Below are 26,051 nucleotides of genomic sequence, written 5' to 3'. Positions count from 1 at the left end.
CCTCACAGATTCAAGTGATTCTCCTGCCTTAGCCTCCCGAGTAGCTGGGACTACAGGTGCGCGCGCCACCACGCCAGCTAATTTTTTTTTTTTTTTGTATTTTTATTAGAGATGGGGTTTCACCATGTGGACCAGGCTGGTCTCGAACTCCTGACCTTGTGATTCGCCTGCCTCGGCCTCCCAAAGTGATGGGATTACAGGTGTGAGCCACCGTGCCTGGCCCATCTAATTTGTATTTTTTTTTTAAGTGAAAACAAGTTTATTAAGAAAGTAAAGGAATAAAAGAATGGCTACTCCATAGACAAAACAGCGACTAATTTGTATTTTTATTAGAGATGGGGTTTCACCATGTTGGCCAGGCTGGTCACGAACTCCTGACCTCAGATGATCCATAAGCCTCGGCCTCCCAAAGTGCTGGGATTACGGGCAAGAGCTACCACACTGGGCTCTGATTACTCTTGAGTAAAATTTTCAGCCCCTAAAGAATGAGGTGAGAGGGCAGTTCAGGAATGGATGCTATCCATCACCTCATCTCGTGCGGCCCTTTCCTGGCTGCCTTATAGGAAGAATGAATTTGGGGCAGCACGTTGTCTTTATCCTTTCCTCTTTCTTCTTTTCACCAGTCCTCCAGCGGTTGTGGGGCACCCAGGATGTATCCCAAGACATCCAGGAGATGAAAGATGAGAGTGCAAGGATGTCACAAGAAAAGCAAGTCACCGTGCTGGAGCTCTTTAGAGTGTCCAGCTACCGACAGCCCATCATCATTTCCATTGTGCTGCAGCTCTCTCAGCAGCTCTCTGGGATCAATGCTGTGAGTATGATACTTTAGGGTCAAACGTGTCTTAAAATATTTCACTTAAAATGCCAGGCATGGTGGCAGTGTGCCTCTGTAGTCTCAGCTACTCAGGAGGCTGAGGCCGGAGAATCGCTTGGACCCAGGAGGCGGAGGTTGCAGTGAGTGGAGATTGCGCCATTGCACTCCAGCCGGAGCAACCAGAGCAGAACTCCTTCTAGAAAGAAAGAAAAAGAGAGAGAGAGAGAGGAAGAAAGAGAGAAAGAGAGAAAGGAGAGAAAGAGAGAGAGAAAGAAGGAGAGAAAGAAAGGAAAGAAAGAAAGAGAGAGAGAGAGAAAGCAAGCAAGCAAGCAAGCGAGCCTGGAAGGACACTGGCAACTTCAGACTGAGCTGACTTTGCCAGTCTCTATGTTTTTTACAACTAGAATAGGGAGCATGATTGTTTAAAGAGTGTGGCAAAACAGAGGCTAGCATTTGGCAGGTAGCCCTTGTATTCCATGCTAATATCAGCTTCCTGCTATTGAGTGTGGATTGTGGGAAGAGAGTACTCCTGCGCCTTCTAGTCAACTGTGGATAAAATATGGATATGAAGAGCACCCTTGTACTTCATCCCCTGAGGGTTTTCCATTAGTCTTTGATCAATGGGATTAAATCATTTTGTAACAAAGCATTTTGCAAAACTTAGTATTTTGAGCATCAAATACTCAAAAATTTGAGCATCAAAATGCTCAAAATACTAAGTTGGTTCTTGGCCTTTTCTCCTACCTAACACACCAGGATATTTGTATTTGAAGTGGCAGTGCTTCTTGTGAGGGGTTAGAAGCTGTTTTATCAGAATGTACAAGGAGCCAGGTGTGGTGGTTGCTCATGCCTGTAGTCCCAGCTACTACTCAGAGGCTGAGGTGGGAATATCACTTAAGCCAAGGAGCCAAGCCTGGGCAATATAGCATGACCCTGTCTTAAAAAAAAAAAAAAAAAAAAAAAAAAAAAAAAACCAACTTGGGAGGAAATACAAAGTAGTTAGAAAAAGCCTCCTAGGTGATTTTGATGAATCCCAGTCTCAAATTTCCTCATTTGGAAATGATAATGTAGGCCACACGTATTACTGGAGAAAAATGTGCTCCCGAGACTTTCCAGAGCAGCAGAGCTGGGACTAGGCAGGTGAGGCAGCTATGTGCAAGTGTAGCCCTGAGAATGAGCACCTCTTTAAAGAATGTACCTTGCGTTAGTTCTGTGCCTGTTTAAAAAAAAAAAAGAAAGAATAAAAGAATGCACCTGAGGCAACTCCCTAGCTGCCTCACCACAGTCCGGGCCCTGCAAAACAGGGTTAGAAAAAAAAATCACCTGTGGGAAATTACAGATGATCCATGAGCACTCTGAGGAACAGACTCCTCCCACCACTTCAGAGTATGGTATGTGCATTCTTTCTTTCTTTACTTTTTTTTTTTTTTTTTTTGTGAGACGGAGGAGTCCCGCTCTGTCACCCAGGCTGGAGTGCAGTGGTGCAATCTCGGCTCACTGCAACCTCTGCCTCCGGGTTCAAGCGATTCTCCTGCCTCAGCCTCCCAAGTAGCTGGGACTACAGGCACGTGCCACCACGCCCAGCTAATTTTTTGTATTTTTAGTAGAGATGGGGTTTCACTATGTTAGCCAAGATGGTCTCAATCTCCTGACTTTGTGATCTGCCTGCCTTGGCCTCCCAAAGTGGTGGGATTACAGGCGTGAGCCACCGCGCCTGGCTCTTTCTTTCTTTTTTTTTTTTGAGAGGCAGTCTTGCTCTGTTGCCCAGGCTAGAATGCAGTAGCGCAATCTCAGCTCATAGCAACCTCTACCTCCCAGGTTCAAGTGATTCTCCTGCCTCAGCTTCCCAAGTAGCTGGAATTACAGGCGGCCGATACCACACACAGGTAATTTTGTATTTTTAGTAGAGATGGGGTTTCACCATGTTGACCAGTCTGGTCTTGAACTCCTGGCTTCAAGTGATCCACCCGCCTCGGCCTCCCAATATGCTAGGATTACAGGCATGAGCCACCATGCCCGGCCTGTACATTAATTATTGTTGTACTAAGGTGGCTCCCAATTTAGTCAATGAGCGGATTTTGCTCCACATATAATCATCACCCAAAGTTAGCTGCACCAGAATTATGGGGGATGGGATTCCTGAGTCGGCTGAATCGAGAGTCTCCATGTAAGAGGGCTGGAAATTGCCTGTAAAAAAATAAATCTGGGCCGGGGGCGGTGGCTCATGCCTCTAATCCCAGCACTTTGGGAGGCTGAGGCGGGCAGATCACCTGAGATCAGGAGTTTGAGACCAGCCTGACCAACATGGCAAAAGCCTGTCTCTACTAAAAATATAAAAATTAGCTGGGCGTGGTGGTACGTACCATCTAAAAATCAATCAATCAATCAATCAGTCTGATGCATAGCAGGCTTGGAAATCACTTTTCCAACCTACTTTTGTGCAAACGATGTATTTTTTTTGTTTTTTTTGTTTTTTTTTTTTTTTGAGACGGAGTCTCACTCTGTCACCCAGGCTGGAGTGTAGTGGCGTGATCTTGGCTCACTGCCACCTCCACCTCCTGGGTTCAAGCGATTCTCCTGCCTCAGCCTTCTGAGTAGCTGGGATTACAGGCGTGCACCACCTCGCCTGGCTAATTTTGTGTTTTTAGTAGAGACAGCGTTTTTCCAGGTTAGTCAGGCTGGTCTGGAACTCCTGACCTCAAGTGATCTGCCCGCCTACACCTCCCAGAGTGCTGGGATTACAGGTGTGAGCCACCTCGCCTGGCCCAAGAAGTTTGATTGAGATGTGTACATGTACATTGGGTTTTTGATGTGTAGACATTATGATAAGGAAGATAATTGTGATAACTATTTATTGCTTGTTTAAACTGCTCAAGTAATTACTTTTGTACCAACCTAATATCTTTCCCCACAAGCTGGACATCATCATATAATATGTTGAGATTTTGTTTTGTTTTGTTTTGAGACAGAGTCTTACTCTGTTGCCCAGGCTGGAGTGCAGTGGCTCGATCTCGGCTCACTGCAACCTCTGCCTCCCAGGTTCAAGCAATTCTCCTGTCTCAACCTCCCGAGTAGCTGGTACTACAGGCACCTGCCACCACACCTGACTGATTTTTGTATTTTTAGTAGAGACAGGGTTTCACCTTGTTGGTCAGGCTGGCCTTGAACTCCTGACCTCAGATGATCCACTTGCCTCAGCCTTCCAATGTGCGGGGATTACAGTCGTGAGCAACTGCGCCTGGCCAATTATAATCTTATTTTAGAAAATATAAATATACATAGTTTACATCTTACATCTTAGGGATTTAAATAGTTATTTCTTGAGAAGGTAAATCCCAATGTAGAGGTCCATATTATCAAAAAGACTAATAAATATTGCTATGGAGGCAAATACTCTGGGTGAAATAAACTGAGGTAAACCTGGGTAACCTAGATAATGTTCCCTTGTTAACTTGAGGTCTGAGTCCAATATTTTAATATTTCTTTTCTTTTTTTTTGAGACGGAGTTTCACTCACTGCCCAGGCTGGGGTACACTGGTGCGATCTTGGCTCACCACAACCTCCACCTCCTGGGTTCAATTGATTCTCCTGCCTCAGCTTCCCGAGTGGCTGGGATTACAGGCTTGCGCCACCATGCCCTACTAATTTTATGTTTTTAGTAGAGACGGGGTTTCTGCATGTTGTCAGGGTGGTCTTGAACTCCCAACCTAAGGTGATCTGCCCGCCTTGGCCTCCCAAAGTGCTGGGATTAGAGGCGTGAGCCACTGCACATGGCCAATTTCTCATAGCTATGGTAGTTGTAGCAACCTTACTTTTTTTTTTTCTTTTTTTTTTTTTTGATACGGAGTCTTGCTCTGTTGCCCAGGCTAGAGGGCAGTGGCACAATCTCAGTTCACTGCAACCTCCACCTGCCAGGCTCAAGTGGTTCTCCTGCCTCAGCCTCCCAAGCAGGTGGGATTATAGGTACCCACCACCACACCCAGCTAATTTTTTAATTTTTATTACAGACAGGGTTTCACCATGTTGGCTAGGCTGGTCTCGAACTCCTGACCTCAGGTTATCCACCAGCCTCGGGCTCCCAAAGTGCTGGGATTACAGGAATGAACCACTGTGCTCGGCCAGCAACCTTACATTTTAGCGCAGTGCCTAGTAAATAACAAACATAGTAATTTATTTAATATATATTAAATTACAATAGTAGCTAGTATTATTTCATAAAACACTTCAAAAGGGCCTAGGCCTAGGAAATACAGCCCAACCTCTGCTTATTCAATGAGCAGGATAAGGTTATTCAATTAGTTCACTATCAAATTGAGACATCGATGTGCCTTTCAGTGTCTTGAGGGTTTGGGGAAGAGTCAATTAAAAAAGCATTTAGCTGGGCCTGATGGCACATTCCTATAATCCCAGCAACTTGGGAGGCTGAGAGGCAGGAGGATCACTTGGAAACCAAGAGTTTAGGACCACACACAGTGAGTTGCTGTCTCAACTTATAAAATTACACCTTCTTTTGTTTATTTTTGTTTTTTTTTAGTTAGTAGGAATTACACCTTCTTCTGTTTATTTTTGGTTTTTTTTTTTGAGACGGAGTCTTGCTCTGTCACCCAGGCTGGAGTGCAGTGGTGCCATCTCGGCTCACTGCAAGCTCCGTCTCCTGGGTTCACGCCATTCTCCTGCCTCAGCCTCCCCAGTAGCTGGGACTACAGGCGCCCACCACCACACCTGGCTAATTTTTTTTTGTATTTTTAGTAGAGACAGGGTTTCACGACATTAGCCAGGATGGTCTCGATCTCCTGACCTCGTGATCTGCCTGCCTCGGCCTCCCAAAGTGCTGGGATTACAGGCGTGAGCTACTGCGCCCGGCCTACACCTTCATATAAGTTGGTGAAGCAAGAGGAAATGGAACAGTGGGAATAAGCATAGTTAGAAGCAACAATGGAAATTAGTAGCTAAAATTGAGAACATTTAAAAAGAGAAAGGAGGGTGAGGTGCAGTGGCTCACGCCTGTAATCCTAGCGCTTTGGGAGGCTGAGGTGGGCGGATCACAAGGTCAGGAGTTCAAGACCAACCTGGCCAACATGGCAAAACCCTGTCTCTACTAAAAAAATACAAAAATTGGCTGGGCGCAGTGGCTCACGCCTGTAATCCCAGCACTTTGGGAGGCCGAGGCGGGCGGATCACGAGGTCAGGAGATCAAGAACATCCTGGCTAACATGGTGAAACCCTGCCTCTACTAAAAATACAAAAAATTAGCCAGGCCTGGTGGCACATGCCTGTAATCCGAGCTACTTGGGAGGCTGAGGCAGGAGAATCGCTTGAACCCGGGAGGTAGAGGTTGCAGTGAGCCGAGATCGCACCACTGCATTCCAGCCTGGGCAACAGAGAGAGACTCTGTCTCCAAAAAAAAAAAAAAAGAAATACAAAAATTAGCTGGGCGTGGTGGCAGGAGCCTGTAATCTTGCCACTGCACTCCAGCCTGGGTGACAGATTGAGACTCCGTCAAAAAAGAAAAAGAGAAAGGAGATAAGATTCAGAAGATAATTCATTTGCAGAAGGGATATTAGGATTGAACAAAAATCGTAGTAAAAGGACTTCTTACCTCCTGGGACTTTTAAGTGTTTTTTAAATTTTATTTTGTGGTGGCAGAGTCTTGTTCTGTCTGGCCTCCCAAGTAGCCGGGACTACAGGTGTGCGCCACCACGCCTGGGTAATTTTTGTATTTTTAGTAGAAACAGGGTTTCACCATATTGGCCAGGCTGGTCTCGAACTCCTAACCTCAGGCAATCTGCTTGCCTTGGCCTCCCAAAGTGCTGGGATTACAGGCCTGCGCAACCACGCTCAGCCTTAAGTATTTTTTGAGGGTTCTGTGTAACTGGTGTGCAGAATTGTATCAAAGTTGCATGTTTTCTTTTCTCCTAGGTGTTCTATTACTCAACAGGAATCTTCAAGGATGCAGGTGTTCAAGAGCCCATCTATGCCACCATCGGCGCGGGTGTGGTTAATACTGTCTTCACTGTAGTTTCTGTAAGTTGGATGGTTTGGTAATTTTAGGGGGAGAAAAGAATCCTTGCTACAGATGTTCAAAGATGGATTGCATGGCTCCACCACTATTTAGTTACACCTTTTTTGTTATTTTTATTTTTTTAAATTTTTTGAGACAGAGTCTTGCTCTGTTGCCCAGGCTGGAGTGCAGTGGTGCAATCTCGGCTCACTGCAACCTCGGGCTCCTGGGTTCAAGTGATTCTCCTGCCTCAGCCTCCCCAAGTAGCTCAGATACATGCGTGCACCACCACGCCCAACTCATTTTTGTAATTTTAGTAGAGACAGGGTTTCGCCATGTTGGCCAGGCTGGTCTTGAACTCCTGACCTCTGGTGATCCGCCTGCCTAGGCCTCCCAAAGTGCTGGGATTACAGGTGTGAGCCAGCGTGCCCGGACTGTTGTTTAATTTTCCTTTGGAAAAAAGAGATACATTCAATGCTGAGTGTAGTCTTCACTCTTCAAGCAAATATGGGATGGATGGGAAAAGAGGAAGTACAGGAGGGACTATACAGTATGCTTTGAACTTGGAATTGGAGGAGAGGTGTTTGGAAAAACTTTCAAACTGTTATTCCTCTGTTTTTACACTAAAACAACAATAATAACAGAAGATTTCTGTGACCCCCAAAATATATAAGGATTTGTCCCCATCAAGTAAGCAATCAGTTCTGTAGTGGACACCATCTAGGTGTCCTGTAATTTAATTATGACACTGTCTACCTGGAGATAGCATCAGATCTCACAGGTTGGTGGCCCAGTTCCCAAGACTGCCCCCCACTCCTGATGCCAATCACAAGCTCCAGGTTGTTTTACCTGTGCTTCTGACCCACCAGCTGTAGATCAGGATTCCCACGACACCCTCTTTGGGTTTGATTAATTTGCTACAGTGGCTCACAGAACTCAGGAAAATTGTTTCCTAGTTTGATTTAAAGGATATTTGAAAGCACAGAAATAACCAGTTGAAGAGAGATTCACGGGGCGAGGTCTGGAGGGATCCTGAGCATGGGCGCTTCTGTCTCTGTGGGGTTGGGGTGCACTCCTAGCACATAGATGATTTGTTGCTGACCTTCCTGTCAGCTTCCACGGGTTCAGATATCTGGAAGCTCCCCACACCCTGCCTTTTGGACCTTTTATGCAGACTTCATTGGTTCTCCGTGATTGAAGCATGGACAACTGTTCTGAAATGTGATTGGATAAAAAGGGAATGATCTGAACCCAGCTGGGCCTGTCTGCTTAGAGTATTTGTTGGCCTCTCTGTAGCATTTCTTCCTCTAGGGTGTGGGGCAGGACCCTCTCTGAAATGAGGGTTTTATGACCCACAGTCAGATTAGCGTCCTGCCAAGTGGGAGGACAGGAGAAAGTCAGAGAAGAATTCTATTTTCTGAGGCCTGCTCCTGAGGCCTAAAGCATCCCATCATTATACCAAAAGACTCTACCAAGGGCTATGGGGATTTTGAGCCAGGACCTGTGAATGGAACACAATATGTATGTATATAAAATGATAAATCACAGGAGGTGTATCCATAACAAGTGTCCTGCTGTTGGTAAGGCAGATTTCAAGTAACTCAGACGCTGTTTTCATGGAAAGGAAAACTGAAGTTTCATGTCATATTCTTCTTCCAGCTATTTCTGGTGGAAAAGGCAGGAAGAAGGACTTTGCATATGATAGGCCTTGGAGGGATGGCTTTTTGTTCCACGCTCATGACTGTTTCTTTGTTATTAAAGGTGAGTGCTCTTTGAGTGAAGAAAAGCGAGGGAGGGGGAAAGGAAGAGAGGTTACAGTTGACTTCTGTGACACAAGGGGTGGGTTGTTAACGTTGCAGTTTGTCAATAAAGTCAGAGGAGAGAAGCAGGATGCCCAGAGTTTAAGAAACATGGGTCATCAGAGAACTGGAGGTAAACTGTTAGAATCCTTACATTTATAGAACATTATTATGGTTTATAAAATAAATTATCTAATTTAATTCTTTTTTTGTTTGTTTGAGACGGAGTTTTGCTCTTGTTGCCCGGGCTGGAGTGCAGTGGTGCAATCTTGGCTCACCACAACCTCTACCTCCTGGGTTCAAGTGATTCTCCTGCATCAGCCTCCCGAGTAGCTGTGATTACAGGCATGCGCCGCCACGCCCAGCTAATTTTTTATTTTTAGTAGAGACAGGGTTTCTCCATGTTGGTCAGACTAGTCTCGAACTCCCGACCTCAGGTGATCCACCTGCCTCAGCCTCCCAAAGTGCTGGGATTACAGGCATGAGCCACTGTGCCCTGCCTAATTTAATTCTTAAAATAATATCAAGGTAATCACATTTTATGGATGATGACGGGGTCTCAGTACAAAGTGACATATATGAGATCACATAGATGGGATTCAAAAATCCAAGCCGGGCTGGGCGCAGTGCTTCATTCCTGTCATCTCAACACTTCGGGAGGCCAAGGTGAGAGGATTGCTTGAGCCCAGAAGTTCAAGACCAGCCTAGGCAACATGGCAAGAAACTGTCTCTAAAAAAAAAAAGTATTTTTTTGTTTTTGTTTTTTGTTTTTTGAGACAGGGTCTTGCTCTGTCACCCAGGCTGGAGTGCAATGTTGCCATCTCGGCTCACTGCAATCTCTGCCTCCCAGGCTTCATTGATTCTCCTGCCTCAGCCTCCCTGGTAGCTGGGATTACAGGCATGCGCCACCACACCCAGCTAATTTTTGTGTTTTTTAGCTAATTTTTGTGTTTTTTTAGTTTCACCATGTTGTCCAGGCTGGTCTCCAACTCCTGACCTCAAATAATCCACTCACTTCACCCTCCCAAAGTGCTGGGACTATAGGCTTGATACACAGTGCCCAGCCAAAAAAACAACAACAAAAATTTTTTTAATTAGCCAGGTGTGGTGGCACATGCCTCAAGTCCCAGCGATTTGAGAGGCTGAGGTGGGAGGATTGCTTAAGCCCAGGAGATCGATGATGCAGTGAGCTGTTTTAGCACCACTGCACTCTAGCTTGGGCAATAGAATAAGACCCTGTCTCAAAAAATAAAAATAAAAATAAAAATAAATCCAAGCCTTTTGATTCCACAGCCACTCCACAGCCACTCTTTGTATTGTACATCAGGACAGGAGGAGCTTCCCATTAGTTGCCTCTGGGAACCTAGATCTTGGGTTACACTGTCTTTAAATTTAATCTTCTGTGTTCCCTCCTCTTACAGGATCACTATAATGGGATGAGCTTTGTCTGTATTGGGGCTATCTTGGTCTTTGTGGCCTTTTTTGAAATTGGACCAGGCCCCATTCCCTGGTTTATTGTGGCCGAGCTCTTCAGTCAGGGCCCCCGCCCAGCTGCGATGGCAGTGGCCGGCTGCTCCAACTGGACCTCCAACTTCCTAGTCGGATTGCTCTTCCCCTCTGCTGCTGTAAGTAAACTCACCTTATCTATGTATGTATGTATGTATGTATATATGTATGTATGTATGTATCTATCTATCTATATATATATATATTTTTTTTTTTTGAGACTGAGTCTCGCCCTGGTGTGCAGTTGCCCGATCTCAGCTCACTGACAAGCGATTCCCCTGCCTCAGTCTCCCGAGTAGCTGGGACTACAGGCACCCGCCACCGCGCCCAGCTAATTTTTGTATGTTTAGTAGAGATAGGGTTTCCCCATGTTGGCCAGGATGGTCACGATCTCTTGACCTGGTGATCTGCCCGCCTTGGCCTCCCAAAGTGCTGGGATTACAGGCGTGAGCCACCGTGCCCGGCCAACTCACCTTATCTTAAAACCAGCCTACGTAGGCTGATATATTGAAGATACGCCTTAATAATACAGTAGTCAGGCTGGGCGAGGTGGCTTACTCCTGTAATCCCAGTACTTTGGGCGGTTGAGGTGGGCAGATAACCTGAGGTTGGGAGGTAGAGACCACCCTGACCAATATGGAGAAATCTCGTCTCTACTAAAAATACAAAATTAGCCGGGCATGGTGGCGCATGCCTGTAATCCAAGCTACTCGGGAGGCTGAGGCAGGAGAATCACTTGAGCCTGGGAGGCGGAGGTTGCGGTGAGCCGAGATCAAGCCATTGCACTCCAGCCTGGGCAACAAGACAGAAACTCCATCTCAAAAAATATATATAATAATAATAATAATACAGCAGTCCCTCCTCATCTGCAGTTTCAGTTACCTGCAGTCTAAAAATATTAAATGGAAAATTCCAGAAATAAACAATTCATAAGTTTTAAATTGTGCCCAGGAGCAGTGGCTCAAAGCCGGTAATCCCAGGACTTTGGGAGGTGGAGGCGGGCGGATCACTTGAGGTCAAGAGTTCGAGATCAGCCTGACCATCATGGTGAAACACCATCTCTACTAAAAATACAAAAATTAGCCAGGCGTGGTGGCACAAACCTGTAGTCCTAGCTACTCGGGAGGCTGAGGCAGGAGAATCGCTTGTACCCAGGAGGTGGAGTTCGTGGTGAGCCAAGATCTTGCCATGACACTCCAGCCTGGGTGACAGAGCTAGACTCCATCTCAAAAACAAAACAAAAAAATTTACGAATAGAGACAGGGGCTTGCTATGTTGGCCAGGCTGGTCTCAAACTCCTGGGTTCCAGTGATCCTCCCACCTCAGCCTCCCAAAGTGCTGGGATTACAGGCATGCACCACTGTGCCCAGTTTAAGAAAATATCTTTTGTCCATAAAATTGTGAAGAAGAAAATAGAGGATGGGTGAGGTGGCTCACGCCTGTAATCCCAGCACTTTGGGAGGCTGAGGTGGGAGGATCACGAGGTCAGGAGTTCGAGACCAGCCTGGCCAATATCGAGACACCCCGTCTCTACTAAAAATTCAAGAAATTAGCTGGGTGTGGTGGCAGGCGCCTGTAATCTCAGATACTTGGGAGGCTGAGGCAGGAGAATTGCTTGAACATGGGAGGTAGAGGTTGCGGTGAGCCGAGGTTGCACCATTGCACTCAAGCCTGGGCAACAAGAGCGAAACTCCATCTCAAAAACAAAAACAAAAACAAAACTGGCTAGGCACGGTGGCTCACACCTGGAATCTCAGCACTTTGGGACACCAAGGCGAGAGGATCACCTGAGGATGGGAGTGCGAGACCAGCCTGACCAACATGGAAAATCCCCATCTCTATTAAAAATACAAAATTTGCCAGGTTTGGTGGTGCATGCCTGTAATCCCAGCTACTCAGGAGGCTGAGGCAGGAGAATTGCTTGAACCTGGGAGGCGGAGGATGCGGTGAGCGGAGCTCATGCCATTGCACTCCAGCCTGGGCAACAAGAGCGAAACTCTGTCTCAAAAAAAAACAAACAAACAAACAAAAAAACTGGATAACTGGGGACTACTGTAATTACTGATGCTATGAAAGATTAGACATCAAGGGCTATAAACCAGATTTTCAATAATACATAGAAAAAAATGATGGCAGAAAAGATTGAAATGGGATGCCAAAACTGGGAATCATTCATTTTTTATTATTTGAGACGGAGTCTCACTCTGTTGCCCACGGCGGAATGCGGTGGCTCTCGGCTCACTGCAACCTCCGCCTCCTGGGATCAAGTGGTTCTCTTGCCTCAGCCTCCTGAGTAGCTGGGATTACAGGCATGTGCCACCACTCCCAGCAATTTTTTTTTTTTAAATATTTTTAGTAGAGATGGGATTTTGCCATGTTGGCCAGGCTGGTCTCAAACTCCTGGCCTCAAGTGATCCACCCACCTCAGCCTCTAAAAGTGCTGGGATTACAGGCATGAGCCACCACACCCAGCTCAGCAACACAGATTTTAAAAATAATACTCAAGGCCGGGTGCAGCGGCTCACACCTGTAATCCCAGCACTTTGGGAGGCCAAGGCGGGCGGATCACAAGGTCAGGAGTTTGAGACCAGCCTGACCAATATGGTGAAACCCCATCTCTGCTAAAAATACAAAAATTAGCCAGGCGTGGTGGTGGGCGCCTATAGTCCCAGCTACTCAGGAGGCTGAGGCATGAGAATCGCTTGAACTCAAGAGGAGGAGGTTGCAGTGAGCCGTGATCCTGCCATTGCACTCCAGCCTGGGTGACAGAGCGAGACTCCGTCTCCAAATAATAATAATAATACTCAAAAGTCCAAAAATACTCAGTAGACATTTGGAAGCATCTAACTTTAATGAAAAAGAATGACAAAAAGAAAAATATAGAGAAATATAATAAGTTAGCAATAGAATCTTAAGTGAATCTCTGAAGAAACCTGTTTTTATTAAATATGGAAGGGTTATAGCTTGAAGCCTATTGGAAACATGAATGTGAAGGAAATTGAGTTTGTCAATGACCAGATTTTTATATTAACCTTCCTTTTTTCTGTCCTTTCACTAGTACTATTTAGGAGCCTACGTTTTTATTATCTTCACCGGCTTCCTCATTACCTTCTTGGCCTTTACCTTCTTCAAAGTCCCTGAGACCCGTGGCAGGACTTTTGAGGATATCACACGGGCCTTTGAAGGGCAGGCACACGGTGCAGATAGATCTGGGAAAGACGGTGTCATGGAGATGAACAGCATGGAGCCTGCTAAGGAGACCACCACCAATGTCTAAGTCATGCCTCCTTCCACCTCCCTCCCAGCATGGGAAAGCCACCTCTCCCTGAGCAAGGGAGAGACCTCACCAGGATGAACCCAGGACTGCTTCTGAATGCTGCTACTTGATTCCTTTCTCATCGCACGCACTCCATGAGCACCCCAAGGCTGGGGTTTGTTGGATCTTCAATGGCTTTTTAAATATTTTATTTCCTGGACATTCTCTTCTGCTTAGAAGAGACCAAGTGAACTACCTTCATTTCAGGAGGGGTTGGCCGCTTGGCATATGACAACTTTGCCAGCTTTTCCTCCCTTGGGTTCTGATATTGCCGCACTAGGGGATATAGGAGAGGAAAAGTAAGGTGCAGTTCCCCCAACCTCAGACTTATCAGGAAGCAGATACATATGAGTGTGGAAGGCAGAGGGGGACAGCTCTACCCGGCAAATTAACTTGAGTTTTATTTATCTTATCCTCTGGTTTAATTACATAAATATTTATTTTTTAAGTGTAATTTTGCCAAATAATAGAAACAGAAGGAAATTGAGATTAGAGGGAGGTGTTTAAAGAGAGGTTATAGAGTAGAAGATTTGATGCTGGAGAGGTTAAGGTGCAATAAGAATTCAGGGAGAAATGTTGTTCATTTTTGGAGGGCAAATGATGTGGTGCCTGAGGTCTGTACGTTACTCTTAACAATTTCTGTCCTTCAGATGGAAACTCTTTGATTTCTCAGAAAAGTCGTATGCCTATTTAATAAAGCTACTCATTTCCTTTGGAACTTTATCTTTAAGATAATAGTTTACATGTAGTAGTACTTGAAATCTAGGATTATTAACTAATATGGGCATTGTAGTTAATGGCAGTTGATGGGTTCTAATTTTGGATGGAGTCGAGGGAAGGGAAAGTGATTTCTAGAAAGCCTGTTCCCCTCACTGGACGAAATAACTCCTTCTTCTTGTAGTAGTCTCATTACTTTTGAAGTAATCCCGCCACCTATCTTGTGGGAGAGCCATCCAAATGAGAAACCTAAAATAATTGGTTCTTGGTAGAGATCCATTATTTCTCCACTTTGTTCTTTAGGAGATTTTAAATGTTGATTTTCTGTTTTATTTAAACTCATACCTTTAAAGGAATTCCCCAAAGAATGTTTATAGCAAACTTGGAATTTGTAACCTCAGCTCTGGGAGAGGATTTTTTTCTGATCGATTATTATCTAAAGTGTGTTGTTGCTTTAGGCTCTCGGCACGCTTGCGTATGTCTGTTACCATGTCACTGTAGTCCTATGCCGAGTGCCCTCAGGGGACTTGAATCTTTCCAATAAACCACGTTTAGACAGTATGAGTCAATGTGCAGTGTAGCCCACACTTGAGAGGATGAATGTATGTGCACTGTCACTTTGCTCTGGGTGGAAGTACATTATTGTTGACTTATTTTCTCTGTGTTTGTTCCTACAGCCCCCTTTTCATATGTTGCTCAATCTCTCTTCCCTTCTTGGTGCTTACACATCTCAGACCCTTTAGCCAAACCCTTGCCAATGACAGTATTTTCGTTCTCAGTTCTCACTGTTCCCTCTGGTCATGGAGACTTTGAATAAAAATGCACATAGCTATGGAGTGGGGTTTAGCTGGAAAGGTGACCTTCCAACTTCACGTTAACTTCTGGCTCCTCAAACAGGTTGGCAGTAAGGCAGGGAAGTTGTTTTCCTATTTCTCACTGAGAAGACTGTGAATATTTCCATATGGATTTTCCATTATTGTTAGTTTGATTCTTTGTTTTAAAATAAAAATTCTGAATGTACACGACAACAAGAGTACATTATTTATTTATTTTTTGCCGTTCCTGTAACAACAAAATCAGCTTTAAATCCTGAGTTGGCTACTCAGTACCTGTTGTGACCTTGAGACTTGTATGAGACTCTGTTCTTAGAGTCTCATACATAAGAGAATAGCAATATTTGGCCGGGCCCGGTGGCTCACGCCTGTAATCCCAGAACTTTGGGAGGCCAAGGCGGGTGGATCACCTGAGATCAGGAGTTTGGGACCAGCCTGGCCAACATGGTAAAACCCTGTCTCTACTAAAAATACAAAAATTAGCCGGGTATGGTGGCGGGCGCCTGTAGTCCCAGCTACTCAGGAGGCTGAGGCAGAATCGCTTGAACCCAGGAGGCAGAGGGTGCAGTGAGCTGAGATTGCACCATTGCACTCCAGCCTGGGGGACGAGAGCAAGACTTTGTTTCAAAAAAAGAAAAAGAGAGAGAGAGAACAGCAATATGTGTTTATTATGAAGATTAAGTGAAAAAGCCTTCGTGCCTTACTTTTCATACTTGATGAATTATGTTGCCTTCTTTCCCCAGTGAGAACTAGTTTTTTTTTTTCTGTTTTTGTCTTGTGTTCCTTTCCACTTCCTTCCTCCTCCAGTCTTTGCTCTCTACAATTCATCCCACACTGCTGTCAGGGCATCCATGTGACATACAGTACTCCCTTGCTGTCTCCAGGGGACTGGTTCCCAGACCCCTTCTTAGATACCAAAATTCAGAGATACTCAAGTCCCTTATATAAAATGCATATAGTCTGGGCGCGGTGGCTCATGCCTGTAATCCCAGCACTTTGTGAGGCCAAGGTGGGTGGATCACGAGGTCAAGAGATCCAGACCATCTTGCCCAACATGGTGAAACCCCGTCTCTACTAAAAATACAAAACTTAGCTGGGCGTGGTGGCGCACACCTGTAGTCCCAGCTACTCGGGAGGCTGAGGCAAAAGAATCCTTTGAACCTGGGAGGCGGAGTTTGCAGTGAGCTGAGATCATGCCACTGCACTCCAGCCTGGTGACAGAGGAAGACTTGGTCTCAAAAAAAAACGCATAAAATTATTATTGTGATGATTTAAATGCAAATAATCTATGCACATCATCTCATGCACTTTAAATCATCTCTAGATTACTTTTAATACCTAATACAATGTAAATAATTGTTAAACTGTATTGTTTTTTATTATTGTATTGTCTTTTTTTCCAAATATTTTCCATCTGTAGTTCTTTGCATCTGCAGATACAGGAGTCGGACTGTGTATCACTATCCTACTTAAAATCCTTTGGCCGGGCACGGTGACGCACACCTGTAGTCCCAGCAATTTGGGAGGCCGAGGTGGGCGGATCACGAGGTCAGGAGATCGAGACCATCCTGGCTAACACGGTGAAACCCCGTCTCTACTAAATATACAAAAAAAAAAAAAAAATTAGTGGGGTGTGGCGGCGGGCGCCTGTAGTCCCAGCTACTCAGGAGGCTGAGGCAGGAGAACGGCGTGAACCCGGGAGGCAGAGCTTGCAGTGAGCCGAGATCGCGCCACTGCACTCCAGCCTGGGCGACAGAGCGAGACTCCATCTCAAAAAAAAAAAAAAAGAGATTCTTCAATAGCTTCCAGTTAACTACAGAAAAAACTTAACCCACCAGTGGATCATGTAACCCCTCTAAGACAAGATCCCTGCTACCTCTTCAGTTTGACTTACCATTTATTTCTTAGCTCCTATTTATATAAAACATCTTCCCCATTACCATATTCATTCACACCTCCATGCCTTCATTTATAAGTTCTGATATTCCACATAGTGAAAATATTTGAGGAGCCACCTTTTCTATTTCTATTTACCCCAGTCATGTGCTCCATAAAGCCTTCCATTTTCCCAAAATGTTCCTTACACTGTGAAATTGTGCATATTAGAAAGAATGAAAAGATGAAATACCCTGACTGTCCCAAAAGTGCCTGGTGAGTACACAATTATTATTAATTTTTTTTGGGGCAAGGTCTCATTCTATCACCAAGGCTGGAATGCAGTGGCATGATCACAGCTCACTGGCAACCTTGACCTCCTGGGCTCAAGGGATCCTTCTACCTCAGCTTCCCCAGTAGCTGGCACTATAGAGGAGTGCCACCACACCCACGACCAGCTAATTTAATTTTTAGTAGAGATGAGGTCTTGCTATGCTGCCCAGGCTGGTCTCCAACCGCCTGAGCTCAAATGATCCTCCCACCTTTGGCCTCCCAAAGTGCTGGGATTATAGGCGTGAGCCACTGCACCCACCTCTCCATAATTGTCATAGCTCCCTCTTTTCCACCTTTGCTTTCTTATGATTTATTCTCTGTATAACCGGAGTAATTTTTTTTTTTGAGATGATGTCTCGCTGTGTTGCCTAGGCTGGAGTGCAGTGGCACGATCTCAGCTCACTGCAACCTCCACCTCCAGTGGAGGGTTCCAGTGATTCTCCTGCCTCAGCCTCCCGAGTAGCTGGGATTACAGGCACACGCCAACACACCCGGCTAATTTTTTTTTTTTGAGACATGAGTTTCGCTCTTGTTGTCCAGGCTAGAGTGCAATGGTGAGATCTCGGCTCACTGCAACCTCTGCCTCCTGGGTTCAAGCGATTCTTCTGCCTCAGCCTCCTGAGTAGCTGGGATTACAGGCATGTGCCACCACGCCCGGCTAATTTTTTTGTATTTTTAGTAGAGACTGGGTTTCTCCATGTTGGTCAGGCTGGTCTCGAACTCCTGACCTCAGGTGATCCGCCCACCTCGGCCTCCCAAAGTGCTGGGATTACAAGTGTGAGCCACCATGCCCGGCCACGTCCAGCTAATTTTTGTATTTTTAGTAGAGACAGGGTTTCGCCATATTGGCCAGGCTGGTCTGGAACTCCTTACCTCAAGTGATCTGCCTGCCTCAGCCTCCCAAATTGCTGGGATTTCAGGCGTGAGCCACCACGCCCAGCCCAAAGTGATCTTTTAGAATTGAATCATGTCACTCTGCTGCTTAAAGCCTTCCAATTACACCTTACCACTTAAAATAAGATCCAGACTCCTTCACCATGACTAACAAATCTAGTGACCTTAGGTCCCAGTTTAAATTGCCTTGATTCATTTTCTTTTTTTTTCTGAAACAGAGTTTCACTCTTATTCGCTAGGCTGGAGTGCAATGGCGCGATCTCAGCTCAGTGCAACCTCTGCCTCCTGAGTTCAAGTAATTCTCTTGCCTCAGCCTCCTGAGTAGCTGGGATTACAAGCATGTGCCACCACGGCCAGCTAATTTTTGTATTTTTAGTAGACCAGGTTTTGCCATGTTGGCCAGGCTGGTCTCCAACTCCTGACCTCAGGTGATCCGCCCGCCTCGGCCTCCCAAAATGCTGGGATTACAGGGGTGAGCCACCACGCTCAGCCTGCCTTGATTCATTTTCAAAACTTCCCAATTACAGTTACCCTACCTAAAAGGCTTGCCTTTTCAATTTCATCTCGTTGTCCTTCTTGCGTACTGAAGTCAAGCCCCATTTGTCTTTCCAGTTGTCATAGACATCAAATTCATTATCACTTAGGTTATTTTTGCACTTGTCCCCTTGTGCTTGGGATATTCTGCCTCAGTTTTTCATGTCTGAATCTATCTTATGAATTAGGTCTTAGTTAACAACGTCTGTGGAATATAAGCATCATAAGAAGCATACTTTGTCAGACTTATTCATGCCTAGAACATTGCCTAACATTTAATTGACTTTTTTGTGTGGTTTTTGTTGTTGTTATGTTTTTGGTTTGGGGTTTTTTTTGAGAGAGTCTCATCGTGTTGCCCAGGCTGGAGTGCAGTGGGGCGATCTCAGCTCACTGCAACCTCTGCCTCCTGGATTCAAGAAATTATCCTGCCTTAGCCTCTGGAGTAGCTGAGACTACGGGTGCAGGCCACCATGCCCGGGTAATTTTTGTATTTTTAGTATAGAGAAGGTTTCGCCATATTGGCCAGACTGGTCTCAAACTCCTGACCTCAGGTGATCTACCCACCTCGGCCTCCAGAAGTGCTGGGATTACAGGTGTGAGTCACTGTGCCCAGCCCTAATTGATGTTTATTAAGTGTATCAGTCTGGGTCCTATCAGAAGACAAAAATCACACCTTTTTTTTTTAACAGGGAAAGGTTAATATAAAGAGTACCAAACTATAATAAAAGTAACTGTAAGATGTAAGAGAAAATGCAGTTTCCTAGAGCTGGGGGAGATTATCCAAGAAAGGACATACCTGGAAGGAAGGCCACTGCCATCTCCTCAAAACTGCGGTGCACACCTTACTGGAGAATGTAGAGTTGCAGTTTACTGGAGAGCAGAGAAGTCTGCTGGTTTGCCTGGGTCAGTGCTGGTGTGCAGTCCCTGGGCAAGTAGGGAACACACAGCTGGTAACCAGACACGCAGATGTGCAGACGGAGTCCAGGCACCAGAGGGGTGGGAGGCCTGGAGTGTGGCATCCCTGTGAAAAGGGACCACCAGGCCAGGGTGTGGCTGGGGCAGGTCACCACCAAATTTCCTCTCGTCTATACTGCTGGCCTATGGTGCAGCCACTGGAACCAGCAAGAGAATCCCCCTTCATCCTGCAGTATCCTTCCAGCACCATCTACTGAGAAAGCATTGCTCTTAGTACTCTAAAAAGGAAATGCTTAAAGGAATTCCATCCATTTAAAAGCAGGTATTGAAGGATGAATTCGGAGCTGACAGACAATAAATTGACAACTAGCACAACGAGTGTTAGATGGCTGGGTAGATAATAGTGAGATTTGGTTGAGGGGATTTCCCCCTTCCACACCTCCCAAAGCCACCTGGGCTTTTAGAGAAAATTCAAGTTAAAACTTGTCCCCCACCCCGACGCCCCCCCCTTCCTTTTTTTTTTTTTTCTTGGAATCAAGTGTTTGTTGCAGAAACTTGGCCAAGGTTCCAAGTGGCCCCAGTTGGTTGAGGTTGGGCTAGGGGGTCGCCTGCCGAGGGCTGGGCAAGTGAGACAAGGAAAAGGGAGAGAGCGCCTCTGGGCCTGCAGTGTCAGAGCTGCGAGATTACGTTTCAGCCAAGCTGCAGGTGAGGCTTACGCGGCCCGCTCCGGTTCGGTTTCGGCTCCGGCTCTGCGCTGTGGGCCTTCATCACGCCGTCCTCTCTCATCATGAGCTGTAGATACCCAAAGAATGGCACCGATGGATCATGTAGTAAAAATCTGTCTTTTTGATGGGGGCCTTCGCTGCACTGGCGTGGCTGAAACTGCGGTTCTCACCAACGTCCACCCTCTTCCTCCCGTTCGCCGCCCGTGTGCCCAGCAAGCACCGAGCCCGCCAGCCCCAGACTTGGCGCTGCGGCCGCGACCACCCACCTCCCCACCGCCCCAGCACCTCATGAGGCTCGGGCTGGCGGGGTTGGGGGTGGGGGGCGCAAAACTACAGACCCTACAAAAGGCAGGGTCTGGGCCGCGCTGTCTCCCCCGCAAGTCCCCTTCACTGCGCAGGCGTGGGCAGCTGCAGAACCCTGTCTTTTTTTTTTTTTTTTTTTTTTTTGAGACGGAGTCTCGCTCTGTCGCCCAGGCTGGAGTGCAGTGGCGCGATCTCGGCTCACTGCAAGCTCCGCCTCCCGGGTTCACGCCATTCTCCTGGTTCAGCCCCCCGAGTAGCTGGGATTACAGGCGCCCGCCACCACGCCCGGCTAATTTTTTGTATTTTTAGTAGAGACAGGGTTTCACTGCATTAGCCAGGATAGGATGGTCTCGATCTCCTGACCTCGTGATCTGCCTGCCTCAGGCCTCCCAAAGTGCTGGGATTACAGGCGTGAGCCACCGCGCCCGGCCTTAGTTTTTAAACTGAAAACAGGTTACTGAGTTTTTCTGATTACCGAGGATCTGATTTCCTTTCCTCATTCCCTATCTGTGGGTATAGAAATCCACACTTACATACTAAGCCATTAGTATCTATTATGCTGGCCCGGCATGGTGGCTGATGCCTGTAATCTCAGCACTTTGGGAGGCCAAGGTTGGTGGATCACTTGAGCCCAGGAGTTCGAGACCAGCCTGGCCAACATGGCAAAACCCGTCTCTACTAAAGACACAAAAGCAAGCCAGGTTGGCTGGATGTGGTGGCTCATGCCTGTAACCCCAGCATTTTGAGACGCCAAGGTGGACGGATCACTTGTGCCCAGGAGTTCTAGAGCAGCCTGGCTCACAGGGAAAAACCTCATCTCTACTAAAAACACAAAAATTAGCAGAGTTCGGTGGCATGTGCCTGTAATCCCAGCTACTTGGTAGGCTGAGACAGGAGAATCGCTTGAACCTGGGAGACCGGGGTTGCAGTGAGCCAAGATTGCACCATTGCACTCCAGTCTGGGCAACAGTGGGAGACTCCATCTCAAAAAAAAAAATTAGCTGGGCATGGTGGTGCACACCTATCATCCCAGCTACTTGGGAGGCTGAGGTGGGAGGATTGCTTGAACCCAGGAGTTGGAGGCTGCAGTGAACTACGATAGCACCACTGTACTCCAGCCTGGGAGAAGACAAAAAAGAGTACACTAAGTTTGGACTGGCCCATGTAGCTCATGCCTATAATCCCAGCTCTTTGGAAGGCCAGGGCAGAACAATAGCTTGAGGCCAGGAGTTGAAGGACAGCCTGGATTTTATTTCATAAAAACAATTAGCCAGGTGTGGTGGTGCATGTCTGTAATTCTAGCCACTGGAGAGGCTGAGGCAGGAGGATCACTTGAGCCCAGGGGTTCGAGGCTGGGGTGAGCTATGATCGATCCACTGCACTCCAGCCTGGGTGACAAAGCCAGACCCTGTCTCAAAAAAAAAAAAAAAAAAAAAAAAAAAAAAAAAAAAATTTAAATGCTCATGTAAATGCAAACTGAAAAAAAGTAAAAAATAAAAATAAGTAATGTTAAAATGACTGGGGCCAGGCGCGGTGGCTCACGCCTGTAATCCCAGCACTTTGGGAGGCTGAGGTGGGCGGATCACGAGGTCAGGAGATCAAGACCATCCTGGCTAAAACGGTGAAACCCTGTCTCTACTAAAAATACAAAAAAAATTAGCCGGGCATGGTGGCAGGAGCCTGTAGTCCCAGCTACTTGGGAGGCAGGAGAATGGCGTGAACCCGGGAGACGGAGCTTGCAGTAAGCCGAGATCGTGCCACTGCACTCCAGCCTGGGCAACAGAGCAAGACTCCATCTCAAAAAAAAAAAATTAGGAGTGAATCCTACCAAAAACAACTAAAAAGGGGGGAAAAAAACCATAGAGAAAGTCATTCCTAAAAGTCTGATAATATTTTCTGCTCAAATTCCTGACCAGCGAATTTTGTAAGCACAGGTAAGTCTCCTGGCCAAAACGCAGCAGATGAAGACCCTAGAGTAGGATGGAGTGATCAGCTGTTGCTCGTTGCTGGGAAGATAACGTTTTTGCCTACTAGAACAAAAATACAAAATGCCCAGAAGAACACAAGAGAATCCAGAATTTCTACAACATAATATTTACAACATCAAGCTTTCAATCCAAAATGACTAGCTCACGTCACCCCTAACAAGTACTGGCGGTAGATCCCAGGAGCCTACCTCCCTGGTGCCATCTTGCTGGATGTCCTGCACCTGTCCCATACTATAGCTGTGCTAGATGTTCTAATTCTAACAAACTCTGAATTTTCCTCAGCTAACGCATGACCTTGACCATGAATCTCCACAAGGATCTCTTGTAAACTGTGAGGGAAGCTGAAGCCAATCCTATGACTCCGACACTCTGTTCAGCTTGCCCTCTGTTAGTCTTTGTTCAACCGTGGCCCTGTTCATACACACCTGCAGGCTTGCTACCCAATTTTCTAAAGCTAAATAGGTGACAAAAGAGAAAGAGGCCGGGCGCAGTGGCTCACGCCTGTAATCCCAGCACTTTGGGAGGCCAAGGTGGGCAGATCACAAGGTCAGGAGATTGAGACCATCCTGGCCAACATGGTGAAATCCCGTGTCTACTAAAAAATACAAAAATTAAAAATTAGCTGGGCATGGTGGCAGCGCCTGTAATCCCAGCTACTTCCCAGCTACTCAGGAGGCTGAGACAGGAAAATCGCTTGAACCCAGGAGGCAGAGGTTGCAGTGAGCCAAGATCACACCATTGCACTCCAGCCTAGGCGACTGAGCAAGACTCTGTCTCAAAAAAAAAAAAAAGATAAAAGAGACTGATACACTTTTAGTTAAACTCCACAGCAACAGATTTCTTTTTTCCAATGTCCTCAGCAAATTTGTATCTTCATTACAATATCTAAACACACTCTTCCAAGAACATTTCCATGGCTGCCTGCTGGCTTGGTTTATAACCACTACCAATCATTTGTAAAAGCAGTGTCACTTATTCTGCTAAAGTTTTCAATCCATTTTTTTTCCCTAGGACCTCCAGTTTATTCCATTTAGAGGATCTTCTACTTCATCAAGTACATCTGAGTATATCTGATCCATCATTGTCAATTGATTTCTATCTTGAACCACATGTAATTGAAGAATATGTCTGGGCATCCATTCCCTTGTCCCTGAACATGTGATGGTTAAGGAAAGTTCCCTATCATTGTAAAACAGTTGGGAGATTGTTGAGCCCAGTGCCATGGTAGACCACTAGAGGGGGGTGTGACTCTCTAAGTGAGCTTAACATTGACTTAACGGCTTTGTCCAAAGAGAGACAGTCTCATCTGTGTTTCAAAAGCAAGAGTTCCAGTATTCTAGCTTGTCCTAAAGGTATTAGTACAAGTACTTGAGTTATTTTCATATTTCAAAAATATTCATGGAAATGTTACTTTTACTAGCAATTATTTATTTCCATAGAGGCCACTCATGCTTTCCCAATAGATATATCTATTATTTTTGTCTGATATGTTCTAAAAATAGAGAAAAAAGCAAAAAATGCCTCCTAATTTTATTTCCTAGAGATAACTATTACTTTTATTTCTATATCGGTATCTATCTTTCCACACTTAATTTATCTCCATATATGACATGAATGGGATCACCTTAACCTATAAACGAATCTGCTTTTTTACCTTAATAATGGAATTTTCCCATACATTTAAATCTGCCTCATCCTTTTTGTTTTTGTTTTGTTTTGTTTTGTTTTGTTTGAGACAGGGTCTCACTCTGTTGCCCAGGCTGGAGTGCAGTGGTGCGATCTCAGCTCACTGCAACCTCCGTCTCCCAGATTCAAGCAATTTTCCTGCCTCAGCCTGCCAGGTAGCTGAGATACAGGCACTCGCCAGCATGCCGAGCTTATTTTTGTATTTTTAGTAGAGACAGGGTTTTGCCATGTTGGTCAGGCTGGTCTCAAACTCCTGACTTTTTGTGATCCACCAGCCTCAGACTCCCAAAGTGCTGGGATGACAGGCGTGAGCCACTGCACTTGGCCATCTTTTTTGTTTTTTATGGCTACATAAGTACTCCAATATGTCAGAACACATTTAAGGAAAGTCCTATTGATAAACATTTAGATTTAAAAAAAATTTTTTGGCCGGGCACAGTGGCTCACACCTATAATTCCAGCACTTTGGGAGGCAGAGGCGGGCAAATCATCAGGTCAAGAGATCGAGACCATCCTGGCCAACACGGTGAAACCCCGTCTCTACTAAAAATACAAAAATTAGCTGGTGTTGGTGGTGCACAACTGTAGTCCCAGCTACTCGTGAAGCTGAGGCAGGAGAATTGCCGGGAGGTGGAGGTTGCAGTGAGCCGAGATCATGCCACTGCACTCCAGCCTGGTGACAGATTGGGACTTTGCCTCAAAAATAATAAATAAATAAAAATAAAAATAAAAATTTTTTTAGCTATTACCAACAGTGCTGTAATGAGTATCTGTATGTGGTTGTTTGATTAATGCCTTGGCATACATTCCTAGGGGGTGTATCAAAGGATGATCACATTTTACATTGCCATGCAGGTAACTGACATTAATTGCATATATTCTATGAGCTAGACAAAATACATATTAGATGACAGAAATCACTTCAAGTATTATTTCTATTTACACAAAAGGGAAGACCTAAAAGGCTGCAAAATAATTTGCCCAAGGTCATAATGGTGGAGCTGAGATTTTGATGTGTGTATTTTCTTTTCTTTTTTCTTTTTTTTGAAACAGAGTTTCACACCTAACTCTCTCGATGGAATGCAGTGGCATGATCTCAGCTGATTGCAGCCTCTGCCTCCTGGTTTCAATCAAGTGATTCTCCTGACTCAGCTTCCCGAATAGCTGAGACTACAGGCATGCACCACCACGCCCGGCTAATTTTTGTATTTTTTTGTAGAGATGGGATTTTGCCATGTTGGCCAGGCTGGTCTTGAACTTCTGGCCTCAAGTGATCCACCCGCCTAGGCCTCCCAAAATGCTGGGACTACAGGCGTGAGCAACCTCTTACAGCCTATTGTTTTTTGATTGTTTGTTTTTTGAGACAGGGTCTTTCTCTGTCGCTCAGGCTGGAGTGCAGTGGCACAATCACAACTCGCTGCAGCCTCAACCATCAGGATCAATTGATTCTTCCTCCTCAGCTTCCCAAGCAGCTGGGACTACAGGAAAGTGCCACTGTGTCCAGCTAACTTGTTTTATTTTTTGTAGAGATGGGAATTTGCTATGTTGCCCAGCCTTGTCTAGAACTCCCGGGCTCAAGTGATCTTCCCACCTCAGCCTCTCAAATTGCTGGGACTACAGGTGTGAGCCATGGCACCCAGCTTTCATGTAACCTAGAATGAAGCAGGACTCTATCAACTTTCCCCCAAACTGAGAATTAATTGTTACTTCTATTTCCTAAATAATTTATTATTTATCTATTCATCTGAAATGTAAATTTTGGGCATATGTTTTTATCCTCCCAGAAAATGTTTGTATCTATGTGGCTTACAT

The 26,051-nt window shown here is 45.7% G+C and overlaps 1 protein-coding gene across 3 annotated transcripts in view; it reads left to right on the top strand.

Annotated features, from left to right (window-relative positions):
* Window positions 1-14,714, top strand: part of LOC112135750 (solute carrier family 2, facilitated glucose transporter member 3) — a 55,721-nt gene extending 41,007 nt beyond the window's left edge. For all 3 annotated transcript variants that reach the window (XM_024256563.3, XM_054526761.1, XM_054526762.2), the window contains exons 7-11: window positions 624-811; window positions 6,734-6,838; window positions 8,475-8,576; window positions 10,036-10,239; window positions 13,179-14,714. In XM_024256563.3, the coding sequence (XP_024112331.2) occupies window positions 624-811; window positions 6,734-6,838; window positions 8,475-8,576; window positions 10,036-10,239; window positions 13,179-13,397 (818 nt within the window). In that variant the 3' untranslated portion in view covers window positions 13,398-14,714. The remainder of the gene's footprint in view (window positions 1-623; window positions 812-6,733; window positions 6,839-8,474; window positions 8,577-10,035; window positions 10,240-13,178) is intronic.
* Window positions 14,715-26,051: the final 11,337 nt, after the last annotated feature.

Source organism: Pongo abelii, chromosome 10 (genome assembly GCF_028885655.2).
Source record: "Pongo abelii isolate AG06213 chromosome 10, NHGRI_mPonAbe1-v2.0_pri, whole genome shotgun sequence".
In the NCBI taxonomy this organism is placed as follows: Eukaryota; Metazoa; Chordata; class Mammalia; order Primates; family Hominidae; genus Pongo; species Pongo abelii.
This window is presented reverse-complemented; position numbering and strand designations above follow the sequence as displayed.